The 17047-nt window shown below is 53.7% G+C and overlaps 6 protein-coding genes across 6 annotated transcripts; 1 reads left to right on the top strand and 5 right to left on the bottom strand.

Moving 5' to 3' along the window:
- Nucleotides 1-2375: 2375 nt before the first annotated feature.
- On the bottom strand, nucleotides 2376-4057 carry HER10_EVM0001837 (uncharacterized protein; the record flags this gene model as incomplete). Its single annotated transcript, XM_035471572.1, has 2 exons — nucleotides 2376-3044; nucleotides 3101-4057. 2 exons carry the CDS (start codon nucleotides 4055-4057, stop codon nucleotides 2376-2378), a joined length of 1626 nt encoding a protein of 541 aa, XP_035335694.1.
- Nucleotides 4058-4497: 440 nt separating this feature from the next.
- HER10_EVM0004722 (uncharacterized protein) lies at nucleotides 4498-5992 on the top strand (the record flags this gene model as incomplete). The annotated part of the gene is made up of 3 exons (XM_035474356.1): nucleotides 4498-4570; nucleotides 4703-5567; nucleotides 5620-5992. The coding sequence occupies 3 exons, from the start codon at nucleotides 4498-4500 to the stop codon at nucleotides 5990-5992; spliced, it is 1311 nt and encodes a 436-aa protein (XP_035335966.1).
- A 221-nt stretch (nucleotides 5993-6213) lies between these two features.
- Nucleotides 6214-7243, bottom strand: HER10_EVM0012101 (uncharacterized protein). The gene is made up of 3 exons (XM_035481504.1): nucleotides 6772-7243; nucleotides 6494-6596; nucleotides 6214-6387 (listed from the first exon to the last, which is right to left on the bottom strand). Exons 1-3 carry the CDS (start codon nucleotides 6944-6946, stop codon nucleotides 6318-6320), a joined length of 348 nt encoding a protein of 115 aa, XP_035336640.1. The 5' UTR covers nucleotides 6947-7243; the 3' UTR covers nucleotides 6214-6317.
- Nucleotides 7244-7456: 213 nt separating this feature from the next.
- On the bottom strand, nucleotides 7457-9699 carry HER10_EVM0001296 (uncharacterized protein). Its single transcript, XM_035471051.1, has one exon. It carries the CDS (start codon nucleotides 9058-9060, stop codon nucleotides 7906-7908), a length of 1155 nt encoding a protein of 384 aa, XP_035335641.1. The 5' UTR covers nucleotides 9061-9699; the 3' UTR covers nucleotides 7457-7905.
- Nucleotides 9700-13503: 3804 nt separating this feature from the next.
- Nucleotides 13504-15840, bottom strand: HER10_EVM0005967 (uncharacterized protein). The gene is made up of 3 exons (XM_035475565.1): nucleotides 15695-15840; nucleotides 14331-15614; nucleotides 13504-14264 (listed from the first exon to the last, which is right to left on the bottom strand). Exons 1-3 carry the CDS (start codon nucleotides 15716-15718, stop codon nucleotides 14139-14141), a joined length of 1434 nt encoding a protein of 477 aa, XP_035336080.1. The 5' UTR covers nucleotides 15719-15840; the 3' UTR covers nucleotides 13504-14138.
- A 320-nt stretch (nucleotides 15841-16160) lies between these two features.
- On the bottom strand, nucleotides 16161-17047 carry HER10_EVM0010705 (uncharacterized protein; the record flags this gene model as incomplete). The annotated part of the gene is made up of 1 exon (XM_035480157.1): nucleotides 16161-17047. Exon 1 carries the CDS (start codon nucleotides 16956-16958, stop codon nucleotides 16161-16163), a length of 798 nt encoding a protein of 265 aa, XP_035336503.1. The 5' UTR covers nucleotides 16959-17047.

Below are 17047 nucleotides of genomic sequence, written 5' to 3' on the forward strand. Positions count from 1 at the left end.
TCCACCTTGTAGATCTTTGACTAATGCCTTCCATGGAGCACTCCAGCAATCCTCGTAATTATTGCCTCTTATGATGGTCATCCGCTCCCCAAGTGGCCTCTCACAATCACGCTCAACACATTCCTCGCATTTTTCACGACGCTGGCGAAAGTAGCCTTCATGCTATCAACGTCAAGTGCCTTGAGTCAGTTCAAGTTCACCTGGTTTATGAAGCCAAGACCTCTATATGACTTTTATGTCTTTGACCAAGCAAGTAGAGGTTTGTTGGGCTCCATGGAAATGTTGTACCGGGTGCGACTCAAGCACACAGTCACTATTGGCGCCATCTTGATGGTTGTCAGCGTTCTTTCCTCCCCAGTAACTCAATTGGCCATCAGTTATCCTACACGTAATGACAAGGCTGCTGGGGAGCGGGCTAAGATATTCACTATTAACGAAATCAACCTGGACAAGTATAAGTTGGGTCATGTGGTAGAAATTGCGGCGTTGAAGGCTACGATACCGGATACTCGGAATTTCGACGTCCCAGCGCCTCCACAGAAAGCATTGTGCTCTACTGGAAATTGTAATTTCGATCCCTATCGGTCGCTAGGTGTTTGTGTGGCCTTTGCGAACATAACTTCAAAACTTCTGATTGGGGTGTTGACGAACGTGACGGTGGATGTAGTTGGGGGCGGTATCGGAAGGCTGGCCACCGGCCTGAACACATGGAAGGCTAGTCTCTCGGACAAATACTTCTTTCTTCATCAGAATCCACTGGCGGTTAAAGGCAAAGTATTGGAAGGGGCTGATACCTTCGGCTTCTCAAACAACACCGATCTTCTCAGTACCAGAATCGCCTCGTTCTTCCTCATTTACACTTCTCCGCTACCACCAAGTGGAACTAACGTCAACTTGAGTGACTCAGATGATGCTCAAAGTATGATCCGCTCAATCTCAGAGTTCACATACGAGGCACGCGAAGTCCTGTTCCATATCTGCGTTCAGACATTCGAGACAAAAGTTCGCACCGGGGTGGAAGAGACCTTTATAACCGAAACTTCATTGAAACGAGATGATGCAAGCAAAGGTATCGTCTTGAGGCCCAATTGTACACAATTGGAACAAGAATCTGAGACTTGCGACATGCCGAAAGAACAGGGCGACTTACTTGTCCAAATCACAACTCCGAACACTGGAACGAAGAAATTTAGTGCCTCGTACGCGTCCATGCAGAGCATAGCAAGGGGTCTATCTTACTTACTTGAAGGGGAAGGAGAATTACCGATTAAACGAACTGGACTCGTTTGGATTGGTAACTTTGCACGGTCCTGGTTCCGAGATGTACTCTACACCAACCAGGATATCTTCAATTCTACGCGGCGAGCGACTCATCTTGACAACTTCTTCCTAGACGTTGCTACCCGAATTTCATCTGAGTCAGTTCCTAGTCTATATTCGTATCACGTTACTGACTGAGACTGACAGTCTACGAACGGCCCATCACCAAGCCAAGAGACCAGGTGCGGTCGTTATCGAGGGAACTCCCTTGAAAGAGATTGCGTACGTTCACATCAAGTGGGGATGGGTTTCTTTCCTTGCCATCGAGGTTGTAGCGGCGACACTGTTCCTCATCATGGTCATTGCCACCCAGAGTGTGGCGTCTCGGCAACAAGGAACGAAAGATGTCTACGTCCCAGCCGATGTCAAGGACTCGGCTCTGGCAAATCTTGTTGTTCTCAGCAACGATTGCCGCGAAGCCTTGAGCCCTGGTCTACAGACGGCAGATGATCTCCAGAAGACTTCAAAGAAACTACAAGTCACACTACGGGGGAACGAGATTGTGATTGCCGCGGACCCGGAAGTACAATCTTCTCATGCAAGCAAAGAAAATCCTCAAGAGGCAGACGCAGAAGAGCACAGTCTTCCCAAGAACCGTCCCTTTGGTCGTATTCTCACGAGTATACGGGCGTGGTGAGGAGGGCAAGATACATCGAGAACGGTGGGAAGAAGGAAAGAGGAAGTGTCAGCCAAGGTAACGGCAATGAAGATAGGACTAGTTCTGACGAGCTGTTCAACTAGATGTCCGTAGCGTTGTAGTCTTGTCATAAATGTGCAGGCAGGGCTGTCTGACTGCAGGCCTTCTTTGGGTATGGAAGATAGGCTTACTCACACGACAGCAATGTCGGAGTGATCTTTAAGTAGATCCACATTCGCTTCTTATCACTGAACGACTTTGTTGAATAATATCAATTGGGTATTTGCAATCATCTATGCATATATCTTAGACCCGCCTTTTCGCCTAGTGCCCATATGCAATGCTCTAGCTCCTGATGCCCCTTGGTATGTAATACGCCGTAAATCCAAACCAACCTCGTACTCAACACTCTTGAAGGTCACCGCAGCTTTCTCGGTGATCGTCGCAGACCCAGCTCCTGTAACTCCTCTCTGGAAAGAATGATGCTCTCCTCTCTATCCTCTTCAATATCCCCCATCAGCTGTGACTCGGCTATCCAGCCGGCTTCAACCGCGAACCTCACAACCTCGGCAGAAGTCCCAAATGCCGGCGTTCCAGCCTTGGCATCGGGATCGAGGTATTTCCATAGCTCTTTCGTGACCTTTTTGAATGCTGTGAGGTCCTTCTTATCGCCCTGGAACCCCTTGATCATGTACTGGTAGAGATATGCCAGCCACAAGACGTTGGTGTACGGCACAAATACGTCCCATGATAGAGGCTCGCCATCTACCCCCTTGCAGTAAGGTAATTTGTGGGCGGACGGTGGCAGATGCCCACGCTCGCCACGTATAAGAAAGGATCGCATTTGGCGGTAAACCTTGCATTGTGGGGCGTGGGTGCTGGTGAAGATGCTGAGGTCCTTCTCGAGGTCGAGCGCAATAGGCTGAGATTCCTCCAATTCGAGGTCCTCGGCACGGGAGAGGCCATAGTCAAGGATCGTAATATCAAGGCCAGAGTAGCCAAAGTACGGCCCTGCTTTCTTCGGATTCCGCGTTTGTGGGTCTTCTGATCTCCGTATGCAAAGGTTGCCCTCATGCAGATCGCGGTGCTGATCTTGTTAGCTCACGGCTCCCTGCCAGTCGCTTCAATGACGTGTCAACATACCTCAAAGCAAGCCAGATCTTCCGCCCTAGCCAGTGCAATGGCTACATGGAAGAAGATATCCCACAGCTGACTGGAGTCTGTGAGTTCGAAGTCCTCGAGCGCGGTTCCTGCATCACCAAGCTCTACCACCAAGAAGGTGGTCTCGTCAAGATAGCGACTCGGGCTTGGGTAGAACTGCAGCCTATCCGGGTCCTTACGCTTCATCTTCCGATGAAAGCTTTGGTGTGTTTCAAGCAAGCATTTTGGAGCCTTTCCTTTCACAAGGTAGCGCTCCTTGTAAATGACGAAACCGGGAATATTGGCGAGCCACTCGGATATGCTTAGTTCACCACGCATATCGTCTTCTGAGTGCGGCTCTTCGTCAACGAGTCCAGAGCGCTCCTGGGTCTTTGTTTGCGCCTTGATGGGCGACTCGAGACGGATGCATTTTATGATGCTTGTGCCACGCTCATTTCGAACACGGTAAACTTCTGCATAGGAAGCCTCGGCGATCTTTTCGATTGTGTCTCCGGGTGGGCATACATCCTCCCAAGTAAGAATGCGATAGTCAGGCTGTGGCTCTACTGGCACTTCGGGGACTTTGATTTTGGGCGTTTCAGCCTTTGATACGGGTGTAGGAAGTGACCCTTTGGCTATCCGTCTCGTGGTTTTCGCGGTCCTTGGGGTTTGTTTTACCGCCCTTGGGGGAGTTTCCGGTTTTTGTGGTGTTGGTGGAGATGCCACAACAATTTCGCTGAAGTCTTTTGATAGCTCATCTTCCGAGGAATAGGAATCCAAATTGATCCCAAGGGCGTCCAGATCCTCGGTAATCTTGATGATAGAGTCATCTTCGGAGTCCAGCGTGACTGTCGCATTGGGTTTCCGAATCGGGGTTTGTGGAAGTTCAGCAAACAGACGCCTTACTTTTGCCTTTGTTGAGGTCTTGCCGTAAGTACGAGCTGCTGTTGTTCGCACCATCTTGTCTTCTTCTTCTTGAGTCCATACGGGGTTGATTTGTTGACTTGAGTGCTCCTGCTTTTGACGCTTTATTGCATGATGTCGCCATGACTGACGTTGGCAACTATTGACATTCCAGACGCGTCGTCCAGACAACCAGAGCTTGAACGGAAGATACGTTGTCCCGGAGCCGCTAAAGGCCCTCGGGCCGGGCACGAGACACTGAACCCACGCTGCTGGGTTCTACGACGGTCGACCGCATTCAGATGAATAAGTGGAGAAACGTCACTGTGCCCCAGCTTCCAGGAAAGCGATGTGACTGGCTAACGACAGCTTGACGACTGGCCTAATTTCGCCTTCTGGTTGGCGATACCTCCTCACAAGTACGCAGCTTCACTGTCTGCAGTCTTGGATCTCGACACCACCGCAGCCAGCCAGCCATCCCTCCTCCGACCGCAACCATGGCCGCCATCCTCAACGGCCTCTTTGGAGGCTCCAAGCCCTCTGCATCCCCAATTCCTAGCGGTGATTCAGGTATGCTACTCTCGAGACTCAATTCCCCTGCCCCCTAAATCACCCCCCGTGCTGTCAAAGCTTCCAGTTTCCCCTCAGCACCCACAAAATCCACAACCTCATTAGACTGACGCAATCATCTCTCGCGTATAGACTTTGCAGACTTCGCCGGAGCTGCTGATCCGTCGCCGGTTCCCAGCGCCTTCACGGCTGCCCCTGGCGGCACAACGCTCGGTGGCGCGCCCGAGGCCACGGGACGTCCCTTCACGAAGTGGTACAACATCCACGAGCGCCACTCCCTCAGCGAGTTCAAGCTCGAGGGCGCCATCCTCGCCGTCAGCGCCGTCATCTTCCTCCTGCACATCATTGGATCGCGCCTCAACCGCAAGAAGGCCAAGTCCTGGGCCACTGCCCACGCGCCGGTGCTCAAGTCCGAGTTCGCTTCCGTCGGCTTCTCCCCGCGTTCTACGACCGACACCGACCCCAAGGACTCTACGGGTCTGCTGCGCGAGAAGTCTCTCTTTGAGTTTGCCAGCTACGGAACCGGTCGCCAGAATGTCGCCTTCATGGACGTCAAGTTGACGCTGACCAAGCGCTTCAACCCGTTCCTCAGCATCATCGAGGCCGTCACCAGCTTCTTCATGGATACCGTTGAGGCCCCCCACGACTCCGTCGAAGCTGTCATCTACCCTTTTGACGGCAAGGAGAGCCTCACTGTTCCCGCGATCCCCGGCACCCACGAGCTGCGCAGCAAGGAGAACAAGAGCACGTACGATAACTTTGTCTGGGCCATCGTCTCCAAGGAGCGCATGAAGCAGGTTCGCGACGATCGCTACGATGTCTCCATTACCTTCACCAAGGACAATGCCAAGCTTCCCAACTGGGTTACTGTCATGAGCGAGAGCGCCGAGATCACCGAGCAGCTGTTGACCCCTGAGCTCATCAAGGCCGTTGAGGCTGCCGGCGACGCGTTTGACTACCTTATCGTCTCTGATCAACCCATTGAGCGCCCCAGCACGTGAGTTTCAACCGCAATCTGTGATTCATGTTCATTCCTAACAGTGCAATAGCATCGAGGAGACCACCCCCCGCAAGCGCGTCTTCCTCCGCTACCGCATCCCCTCAAGCAACAACTACGAATCCCTGTTGCCCCTCTTCGAATACTTTGTCCGCATCCCCGACGCCCTCGTCTCGGGTGCGCACTTCCGCCCCGAGGTCCTGCGCAAGGTCCGCAGCGTGCGCGAGGAGACCATCGCCCAGCTCAAGAAGGCTGCCGAGGCTGAGAAGGCCGAGGAGCGCACCCTCGAGCGCGAGAAGCAGAAGAAGGCTAAGCGCGACGCTGAGCTCAGCGCTCTGGACGCCAAGGCTCAGAAGAAGTACCTCGAGAGGGAGCGTGAGCGCGACCTCAAGAAGAGCATGAAGAAGCAGACCATGCGCGGTTAAAGCAGTGTTTGAAATGCTTTCCTTGGTGGAAGCTCTTAAAAAGTTGCTACCCTTCATCAATGTCTTTTAAACCTAGAGGGAAAAAAGGCCGAGGCCGGTCTAAGGGGTTCAAGGAGGGGTCGGCGGTGTCAATATTACAATCTACGAAGGCTGAGATGTATACATGTACTATCATGAAAGGCGGCGGCGGCGGCGGCGGCGGGGTAAATCAAATAGTATATCTCGTGTCAAATCATAACCTAATAAGCTGTCAACCTTTCTGTCTCGTGTTTGCACCGCGACCCATCTCATACCACCAACACATCTGTTTCAAAGACAAGGACATTTACTTGTCTTGCGCCAGGATGCCCTCCACCCGCGCCACCTTGTCGGCGGCAGACTGCTTCTTGTCCGTTCTGCGCAAAGGAGAATAACCATCATCAGTCACTCAAAACATTTATCCATACAACGACTTTGCGTTCTTTGTCGTGTGAAGTAAAAATTCATTTCAGGTAGACAAACCTCGAGCCGACGCGCATCGAAGACTGGATCCGCACGACGCCGCTCTGGTGGACGAGAGAGTGCGCTTGTCCGATGACGCGGAAGACGTCGTCCCAGCTTCCTTCTGCGGAGGAGGAACGGATGTGTATGTCAGCAGTGTTCTATGCATTCCATGCCAAAGCAGAGGTGGGGGTGACAAATCTCATGAGCTTCAACGCTCTCCCGCAAACGTGATGGTTGAAAGCCAAGGGGAGAGTGCGTATGAAAGGACTTTACAAGGTAGAGTCGAGAAAACGTACCGACAGTCGTACCGGCCGAGTGCATGGTGTACTTTAGCCCGCTCGCCTCGAGCAGGCGCTGGACCTGGGCGACCTCGTTGGCGACGGAGACGCTGCCGGTGCCGACGGGGATGAGGCAGAAGTCTGCGTAGGCGGCTTCGGGGGTGGGGATGTTGGAGTAGTCTTCGCTTGACATTTTCGCTCGTTGTTGTGTGGTAAGGGGTTGTGTGTGTGAGAGAGAGACAATGTATGTGAGTGAGTTGAAGTTTCGGTGATGTTGGGTTTGAGTGAGTGGTATGTGGTGGGGTTAGATTTGCGCGACTTCGGCTTTAGGTTACTGAGGTTGTGGCGTGTTGAGGGTCGAGAGCTGTGAGGTCGAGTTTTGGGTGAAGGGTGAGGCTCGACTTTCGTACAAAGTCTGAATTCAGGAAACGAGAGGTACTGCCATATGTATTATGCAAAATCTCACGGATAAACCGTAGACTTACTAGACAAGTTCATATGTTGTTGACTTTGAGATGCCGTCGTCATGCAGAGTACCTGTCCCAATGATGCAATGAGGGGTGGGGGTGGTCCGTTCCTAACTGTATACGAGGGGTCCTTGCTACCTTCCTAATGAGTTTTCCCTCCTCATCACGTATAAGCCGACAACCTTAACTCATTCTCATTCTCACTCATTCAGAACACTGGCCATTTGTGATTTGTGTCATGAAGTTGGTTTTCATATTGATCTGAGCATGATCTCACTCAATGCCCGGTATCTATCTACCTCGCTGATCCAATCCAGATCAGTGGTGATGCCCTATGTCCCAAAGGGCTCTCTTCCAAACAAAACTCGCGGGGGTCCCGTTTTCCCCGGGTTGTACATGAACAAAAGCTGTGAAAGAAAAACAAGAAAGAGTCGTTTCTGCCGATGATTTCGGCTCATGATTGAACGCCGTCGCTATGCATCTTTTTGTTGGAAACAAAGAAGGGAAAAAAAGAGGTAAAAGAGAGAAAAAAACAGGAGGGGGAATCATAGTGTTCATCCGAGAAATGTCCCTTTGAGCGTACACACACAGACACTCTTTTTCATGAGGTTGTCGCATGAGTAGTGTCACATCCTTCTTTGGCTCGGACCCTGAGAGACCGGACTTTCAGAAACAGACGACCCCCTTAAAACAAGAACACGGCGGCAGCGAGGAACGCGACGAGCGCGCCAGTCTCCATACCACCGGGTGCTCTACCAGCAGACTTGCCGCTGCTCGAGCTCGCGGTGGCGCTGTTACTGCTGCTGCGGCCCGAGATGTCGAACGAAGACAGCCCGTTGAGGTTATCGGCGGCGTCAATGGCCGGGCCCTTGTTGAAGAAGTCCACCAAGATGAAGACGGGCTTGGTGCCCCACTGGTTCTTGCACGTCTGCGCGTGGAGGCCGAGGTTGCCCGCCGTGCTGGTGGAGGCCGAGTTGGTCGTGTCAATGTCGCTGACGTCCGGGATGAGGATGTCGGTGGCGAGGGTCTGGTATTGGAAGTGGTTCATAAGGGGCAGCATGTTGGCCGTGACGGCGGCGGCGGCGGTGGAGTAGGTCGAGGGCCGGTCGATCGTGCAGTTGAAGCCGGCGGCGGAGGTGACCTCGTAGGCCGTCTCGAAGACGTAGGAAAATTCCGGGAGGAGGTAGGGGTAGTCCGTGTCGGCGGTGATGGAGGCGACGAAGGTGACGAGGCGGGTGTCTGCGTCGATCATGGTCTGGAGGGTGGGCCAGCTCGAGGTCGCGGAGGAGGTGGAGGGCTTGTAGCCGTACTTGGAGATGCCCGAGGACTCAAAGACTTTTCCAAAGGCGGAGGCGGCCTGGTTGTCCGAGTTGACGAGGAGGATGGTGACGACGTCGTCGGTGTGCTTGTCCATCCAGTCCTTGATGGCGGAGAGCCAGTTCTCGAGGGTGCCGGCGTCGAGCAGACTGCAGGTGGTATGGCAGAGCTGGAGGACGCTGCCCGAGGTGCCGTTGACGAGGTGGACCTGGGCCTGGAGCAGACGCAGACCCGAGTTGAGGGCGACGGTGGCGTTGTAGTACTGGTTGCCGGCGATGGAGTTTGAGGTGCTGGCGTCGCGGAGGAAGGCGCTGTCGTGGGCGCCCATGTGGGTGATGTTGTTGTACTTGCGGCTGCAGAGGGATGGAGAGTTGTTGCAGACTGTTGAGTTTGAGGAGGTGGCGGCGAGGGAGGTTGTGTTTACGGTTGATTCTGTTGATGAGGATGAGTCTGAGGGGAGTGCGTAGACTGTTGCGGTTGAGGCGAGGAGGGCCGCGAAGGCCTTGCGGAGTGAGAAGACCATGTTGATCGTTGATGTGTTTGAGTGTGTATAATTTGTTGGTGTTGTCCGTGTAAGACTGAACCCAAAAACCTCGGATGCGGGAATCGACGAAAGCGGGAGATGGTCGACTAAATAAACGTCGAAAACAGTGATCGTCGGTTGAAGATCTTGCTCTGCAACTATGAGGAGGCTGGCTCAAGTCGCAAGAAAGCAGGAAAACCCGCGAGGTCGGAGTTGAAGCAGAGGATGAGAGAGATGTGACGGGAGGCAGTCGAAAAAGGCGGAGACTGGAGTAGCGAGGAGGTTGAGATGGGCAGGGCAACGAGAGACGGGATGTTACCGGACAAGGTAGGTTAAAGGTAGATCCAAGACAGGCAAAATCCTCGAGAGTCTGATGTAAGGCGAGGCAGAGGTAGCGTATTCGTAGTATCACTTGGTGTATTAGTAGTAAGCGTGGAGGTCAAAGGAGAGGACGGTGCCGGATCCCCAGTTCTTAATATGTTGGACACATGAAGGGAGGATCCTCGCAAGGCCAGGCCAAGGAGCAACTTTGGGATGTTTCCTTGTCCCCCATTCGGAATCCATACCTAGGTACGGATACCTGTCGCTTGTACCCATACCTTACGTAGCCCCGATGGGGCTGGAGAAATATCAGACAAGACCGAAGCTGAAGAAGGAGGTGCGGCATTCTGGCAGAGCGCCAGAGAGTCTGGGAGACTTGGACCCTGTTGGTTGCGCGGCCCCCAGTCCGTCCCCCGTTTCCCGGTGGGGCTCCGGGCGTGTGGGCGGGCTGCATGGCGGCATGGCGCAGTCGCGGTTGTACTCGTACTTTTTTTTTTCAGTTGCTCTTCACCCCCTTGTACCCAATGGAATAGTGAGTGTACATACGTGCATACGAGAATTGCAAGAGAAGGACGATGGAAACCACCGAGAAGAATCCAACACTAGCCACTGCGATTTTTAATTCACTTTGACTATGCTTGCGTCGCGTGTTTTCGAGTCTGGAATCACCATATCTGCCATGAACAACTGGTTTGCACCGCCAAATGTACACGTACATCTCACCTCTCAGACTTACACAGCCTCCCTCTCCGAATTGTGCATCAGGCCCAAGTCCGTCAGCAAAGACGTGCAGCAAGACTCAAAGGGGATGATGCGTGGTGTTTTACCCACCACCGAGCACATTTCACCATTGAACTCCCATTCCCTCATCCTCCCCCTCATCCCCTCACCTGGCTTCGCCAATAAGAGCCTTTCCCCCAGCAATGCCCGTTCCATGCAGACCCAGGCCGGAACTCTGTGAGTGTATGTCTCTCGGTACTGTACTTTGTACAAAGGAATGGGCGCGGCCTCATCCAGAGTGCTTTAGGTGCTTTAGCTGTTGCGTAGTAAGCCCGAGACGGAGCTAGGAATTAAGGTAGCGTGGGCCATCAGCGACCATTTCTCACTTACACCAGTGTCAAGAGGTGGTGTGCGTGCGTGTCGTGTCACCTTTACTTGTCACCATCTTTCCCACTCTGCTGGTTCCCGCCCACCCAACTAGTGTATTTCTTGGTGGTACAATTTAGAAGTTGAGGGCCTACCTTACTCCACGGACTTGAGACAAGTCCCAAGCCGAAGGAGAAAACAGAACGACAGAATGGACAGTCGCAATGGTCGCTCGAACGTCTCAGTCTCACACCTCCCAAACCTCTGGGGAAGGAGCCCCTGAGTTTGGCTCGGTCGAATGTTGGGGGGCCTCCCTTACCTCTCACACGCTCTCTGCGCTCTTGGAGCCACGTTATTCCCTCCAGGGCACGCCATCACCACGCTCAAAAGCATGGGAATGCATTGCGCGACAGAGTGAGCTGCGCAGTTGTAGTCGCAACCCGAGATCTTCTGCCCAATCGCACAAACCATCTTATCCCGTGCTTTACGCTGCTTACTGCTTAATTGCTTGATACTTTCTGCAAAAAACCACCCTGGTCCAGGACAGACTTCCCGTCCCTGTTCGCTTTCGGCGCCGTTGTACCGCCCGAAGACGATCCGTGTGTGAGAAGTTGAAAGATGGAAATGTTTCTCTGGGGCCCCAATGACGTATCTGCACCAGAGGAACGTTGGATTCTGTGAGGATCCGTTTTGATGGAGAACATGCAAGATGTACCCTCACGCTTTGTACAGACCTTCTGTACAGATACATCCGAACTCGCCAAGTAGACTGGATACTCGTGAGGTCGGTTCCCAAGTCAACCTCTTGTTTTATTTCCATCTTCATCCGCCATTCGAGTGATGTAAACAAATGAATATGCAACTCGCAACTCTCCTGCCACGGCCATTTCTGACTTGGAAAACCTGCAACGCGCGGGCTCCAGTATTATTCATGCGGTGTGCAGATCTCCCTGGCACACCCGCAGAATGGTTAACCTCGCAACCACAGACCGACAACAATACCTGGGCCAGAAAGCCGCATCGAAGAGTTGTTGCTGAGAAGGTTGACCAGAGGCTGGCTGGCTGACTCGTAGTGCATAGCAATTGCGGCTGACTCTGCATCTTCGTATCACCTCACCGGGCTTTGGCATGTCAACCGATTTGCTTCACACATGCCGTTCCGACAACCGAAACTACGACACACCCAAATGGGGGTTGTCCAGCCGCCCAGCCGAACATTTGTTGACTTTTCAAGGCGGGCTGATGCAAAAATTGGAGACTTTCGAGAACAAGAGCCCACCTCCAACTTTTTCTCTGCTGTTGATCACTCACCTATATTGGATGCCGGGAAAGCGAGTGGCTTGCACTCTAAAGATCTACACTTCCGTCTCCAGAGATTCCAGCGCCGCCACCACAAAAAAAGGTGTGGCTGTCCATCCGCCCAGCGAGACGGTTCGACTGGCCCAGAACCTCCAGCGGATTCTCCAGCGTTGTTCCAAGAAAAGAATTCCCCAAGCCGCGGGAACATCTGTCCCAGTTTCTACGGTCGCCACTAGCTTTGCCATCCAAAGAAGGGATGCCGTTTGGTGCATTTTGATGGAGACCTGCAGTGAACAGGAAACAGGAACAGGAAATCGAGTAAACAAGCAACGGACTCTCCACAGGGCAGAAGAGCTCGTCACCGTGACCATCATCAACACCTGTCCACCAAAGAGCAACATCCTCAAGAAGCATTCCCACTGGACAATACTGGCGTGACTGGGTAGCAGATCGCTGACAAAGCCCACCCAACTGTACAACTGTCCAAGGCAGTGAATGTAAAGATACAAGCCTGGCCAACCAAATAGACCGCAGTATTCCCGTCAAAAGGGGTCTCCACAGGGGTACCCAGCACAAGATCGCCTCCCGTTGCTATTTTTGAACACTGGAGTTTGCGCAGTGCGCGTCTGCTCATGTCACTTATTCTTCTCCTTCTTGCTCAGCCTCAACCTCCCTCTTCGGGACCTGACGACATGGTGGTTTAACCGATAGCTTGACCAAGACATGCTTATTTTTCTCTTGCCTCTGCCTCTTTCCGTCATTGCCGATCACTTGCGTCTCTGCGCAGTCGGGAGCAAAAAGTCCAGACTATTCGTTACCTCGTACAGGGTACATTGTCGGTTTTGTTCACCACTGTCCACGTGATGCTGTGCTACCGTCTTAGAACCTCTGTGAAACATCACCAACATCGTCAAATTCACCTGGAGAGCTGTTCAGGCGGGGGCGGTCAAAAGAGGAGCAGATCAAAGCAAACTCCGAGACAGAGCGTTTTGACATCTGTCATTCCGATCCCGGGGGAAAAGGATGGCGAAAAGCCACGTCTGTCTTGCTCGGTAGCTCTATCCGAACAACTGTCTCCCCCAGCTGTTTAGACAGGTCCAGGCGCTCGATTGAGAAACTTGCGCACACGCCGTTCGTTTCCTTTTGCCCCCGCGCGGACTCTGTGTTCGTCACGTTTCCTTCCCAGGAGCAGAACCCCAATGCCTAGACGAACCAAGCAATTTGCCATGCCCGCGATATGCGTGGCCGCGTCAAGCACGTACTTTTAGTCTACCTACCTACTCTTAGGTCGCCCACGACATCGGAACGTCTCCACCGGGCTTAGAATCTCTAGGCCGCTCCATGCTTGCGTACCAAGACTCCCAAGACCGAGCTTCTTCATTATTAACGGCCAAGATAGATGCCAAATATCGCCTCCTGGTCCAGAACATCGTGAACACTGAACCCCATCCGAGGACCGAGGGAATAGGACATGACCGCGACGACACCACATCCAATCGCTTATGCCCCACGCTCTCGGCCTCTCCCTTTTCCTCTGAGCCTCACAAGGCGAAGACGAACACGCAAGTAATAAAAATGTCACCCTATTGACGAAAGCCCCCGGTCACAGGGGAATCCGGCACCTCGGCGCTCGACCGGGCACCATGCGCCCACATCCCTGCGCTCCGATTCGTAACGAGCCGCAAGGCAAAAAGGCATGAGATTCAGCACCTTATGTTGGTTAGCCTGGTGGGCTAGAATTCATCAAGAGAGCACAGAAACTCGTACGGCCCATTCCGAAGGGCGTACGTAACCTTGCCCTGCCACCAGTCTTCATCAAGACCATCCGTGGTTCGTTCACCGGGGGCCCAGGCTCGGGGCCTGTCAAGCGACGGGAAGGACGATATTAGGTACGGTACGGTATGGTGGGGGAGGAACCGTCACCCGAGAAAAGGGCTCGACTGTCAAAACTAAGCCACGCCGAGCGCAAAAACCCACGTCGGCCGCAGCCACACGAGCGACATGTCGTTCGTCTTTTGCCCATTTGTTGGACGAATTCGCCCAATGCCGTCAATGCCATTGTCAAGACTTCATTCTCCCCCTCTCGTCACGCGTGTACCCCCGAGGAAGGGCTCAGCCGCAGTTGATGCAACACTCAAGTCGTGGTCAATGCTCGGAATCTTCTTGAATTGATATCCTTTCTGTCTCTGAATCTTTTAATCTGCTTACTCAGTGACCACCACAAGCCATCTGCCCGTGCTCATCAGCTTGTTCGTTCATCGTGCCTTTGCGCTAACCAAACTTCTCCCCCCCGCGGTGTCTGCTAGAAGTGCTCTGACCTTACCCCATGTTCCGGCTCTAGTGGACTTACGAATGCTTCCTTTTCCCCCCATTTATTCAGGGTCCGGCGCGAATCCGGACTCGGAACCGGCCTGCGCCGCCTCCATGTCCTTGAGCGCCTTTTGGCCCTCCTCCGTTGTGGCGTCGATAATCTGCTCCTCCAGACTCAAAATGCCGGCCTGCATGTCACAACGTTGTTAGCGAACCGGCTCATCAAGCATCTTTACAGGAGAAGAAACACTCACGTCTCCAAGCTTGCCGACAATGTCCTCGGCCTCTTCAACCTTCATCTTGCCCAACACCTTGTTGACCTCATCTAGACTGCCGCTCTCTAGGGCCTTTTGGAAGTCGGCGCTGAAGGTCTCAAAGATATCCCGACCCTCCTTCACGGCGGGGTCCTCGCTGTCCTTGGGCGGAATCGTAATCTTGATCTCCGTGCCGGGCTCCACCGCGTGCAGCTGAATCTGCTCCACGCCCTCGGGCTCGCTGGCGCGCTCCTTGACAATCTCCCGTGCCCGGTTCCTGATCTTGCCGTACGTATCCTGCACGTCCTTGAAGAACACCTCTTGCGCCTGGTGGCCCTTTGTCGTGATGCGCTTGAAGAACATGCCCACGCCGTCCTTGCCCAGCGCTCTGCAGTACTGCAGCAGCAGCGCCTGGTGGACGCACTGCCGGCAAAAGTCGTCCTTGCTCTCGAGTGCGGCATCGAAGGCGAGGACCAGGAGGCCGTCCGTCTCCCGCTCCGTCAGGATCTGCGGGTTCTTGGACAGGTACTGGGCGCTGGATGTGTAGTCGTCGGCCTTGATCTGCGCAAACTTCTTGGCGGCGGGCGAGGCCTCAATCTCCTCATCGTCGTCATACGATTGGGTCGACTTGGCCGGTAGAGACTGTGTCATGTCAAAGTTGGGGTTCAGAAGCTCCGGCTTGCGCTGCTCCTCCTTCTTATCCGTATCCTTGGACTTGTTGACGTGCGAGCTGTCAAAGCCCGTGTGAATGCCCTCGCTCGTGATTTTGCGTCCCTCCTCCTTCTCCAGCTCGGCCAGCTTGGCAAACAGCTCCTTTTGCAGATTCTGCACCTTGGTCAGGTGTCCCTCGACGCCCTCGAGCATCGCCTTGTAACGGTTCTCGGGCTTCTTCTCGTCCAGCTCCTTGTTAACTTGGTCCAACAGCACGGCCATCATCTTGGAGAAGCTGGGCAGCGGCTCTGAGTCGGCGTGGATTCCCTCTGGGCGCGGGGGCGGCTGGTCGTCTTCGGGCTTGCCGGCGGACTCCATGACGGCTTGGAAGGCGACCTCGCCGGGGTTTCGGGTCTCGGCCTCGGAGGCATGGGACTTAAGGGCGTCCAAGAGGTTGGAGATGCGCTTCATCAGGCCATCGTTGATGATGCGCTCGTACTTGAGCGTCTCGATCTGGTGCTTGCGCTGCAGTCGCTCCTGGTGAATTTGGTTCTGCTTTGCGCGGATGAATGAGCGCTTATCGACGTTGGGGTGGACCTCGACATCCGAGTCGTCGCTGAGCTCCAGCGCGTCCTGTCGTATTTACATGTTAGCTACTGAGGTCGGCATCACAACGAGCATGGCTGTGAGAGAGTGGGTGATGTTGAACGCACCCATTTGCTGTAGTCGACAGGCATCTTGGCGAAATGGTTCAGCAATGTGATGCAGATGCGTGATTGACTCCAGCTGGTGTGGGCATCGGTTGTTGACTTTGAAAGCGATGTTGTTGAGTGGAATGTTCTGGATTTTGCTTGACAATAGGTGCGGGTTGACAGGAGCTCGGTGCAGAGCCAGCCAGTACGGTGCCACAGTGCATCACAGGTGCGGGGCATTACCCCGCCGCCGTATCGTTATCCCGGTAGCTGAGCTCAGCTATGGGATCAGCAGTAATAGTAGGTAGGAAGGCATCTCAACTCCTTCTTACATTCACTCTTTATGGAGATGGAAGGTGCCACATAACTTACTCAGAGGTACACAGTATATAACTTTTCCCAATTACAGACTGCCATCAATCAAGTAGTCATCATAACAATGACAATCTACTCTTCTCCTATATGGAGCTACAATCCATAACTGCTCCTAATAAGACAATACTTTGGCAGGATCAAACCCCTCCTTCGCAACTCTCCCAGACCCAACATACCCCCTCTGGTTGCTCACAATCCTAATGCCCTTCACCACCGTATCTGTCGAAAAGTGTGTGTGCCCAAACACCCAACAAATTACCCGAGCAGAATCCCCTACTTCCTCCAACACACCCGTCGCGAAAGCCGAAGACCAAGGGCTCCCTTCAAACCTAGGCTCCGACGTCCCCTCAAGCGAAGGCGCATGGTGAGTAGCAACAACAACCTCTCTCCCACGCGTCACCGCTTCCCGCATCTCCCTCTTCAACCAACCCAAGTCCGCCTTGTGAGCCGCGCAGTGTGCCCCAAGACTCCATCCCTCAATGTGCCGGAAATCCTTGACCCTTTCCACAACCGCACCTCCCGCCTCTTCAGGGACCATCGTCCATAGGGTGCATCCCAGGATGCTCACGTTGGAACCGGGGATATCAAACCCGCGGCGGTGGAGCATATGCAACCTTCCTCTCAACGACGGCTCTGCTTCAAGCCTTGCCGCCTCTGCGAGTGCCCCGCCGTACGTGAGGCCATGAAACTCGTGATTGCCAAGAACTAGTAAAACACCCTCGTACCGATCCGTCTGACGCCGGATGAACCCGAGATAGCTGTCGTATTCAGATAGACTACCGACATCGCCAGAAAGTAAGAGATAGGGTGCCGTGACGGGAAAGTCAAAGGTCGAGTAGTCTTTGCTGGCTTCGAGATGCAGATCCGAGAGGAATTGTACGAGGCCCGACGATCCCCCGTTCATGGCCATGGGCCCAGAGGCTTGTCTTTCTGGGCGAGACAGGACAACTGAGGGAGATCTTGCAGTACTGGTTTTGATCTGTCTTGCTGCCTGGCCAC

Source organism: Colletotrichum scovillei (genome assembly GCF_011075155.1).
Source record: "Colletotrichum scovillei strain TJNH1 chromosome Unknown Contig00003, whole genome shotgun sequence".
NCBI classification, from domain to species: domain Eukaryota; kingdom Fungi; phylum Ascomycota; class Sordariomycetes; order Glomerellales; family Glomerellaceae; genus Colletotrichum; species Colletotrichum scovillei.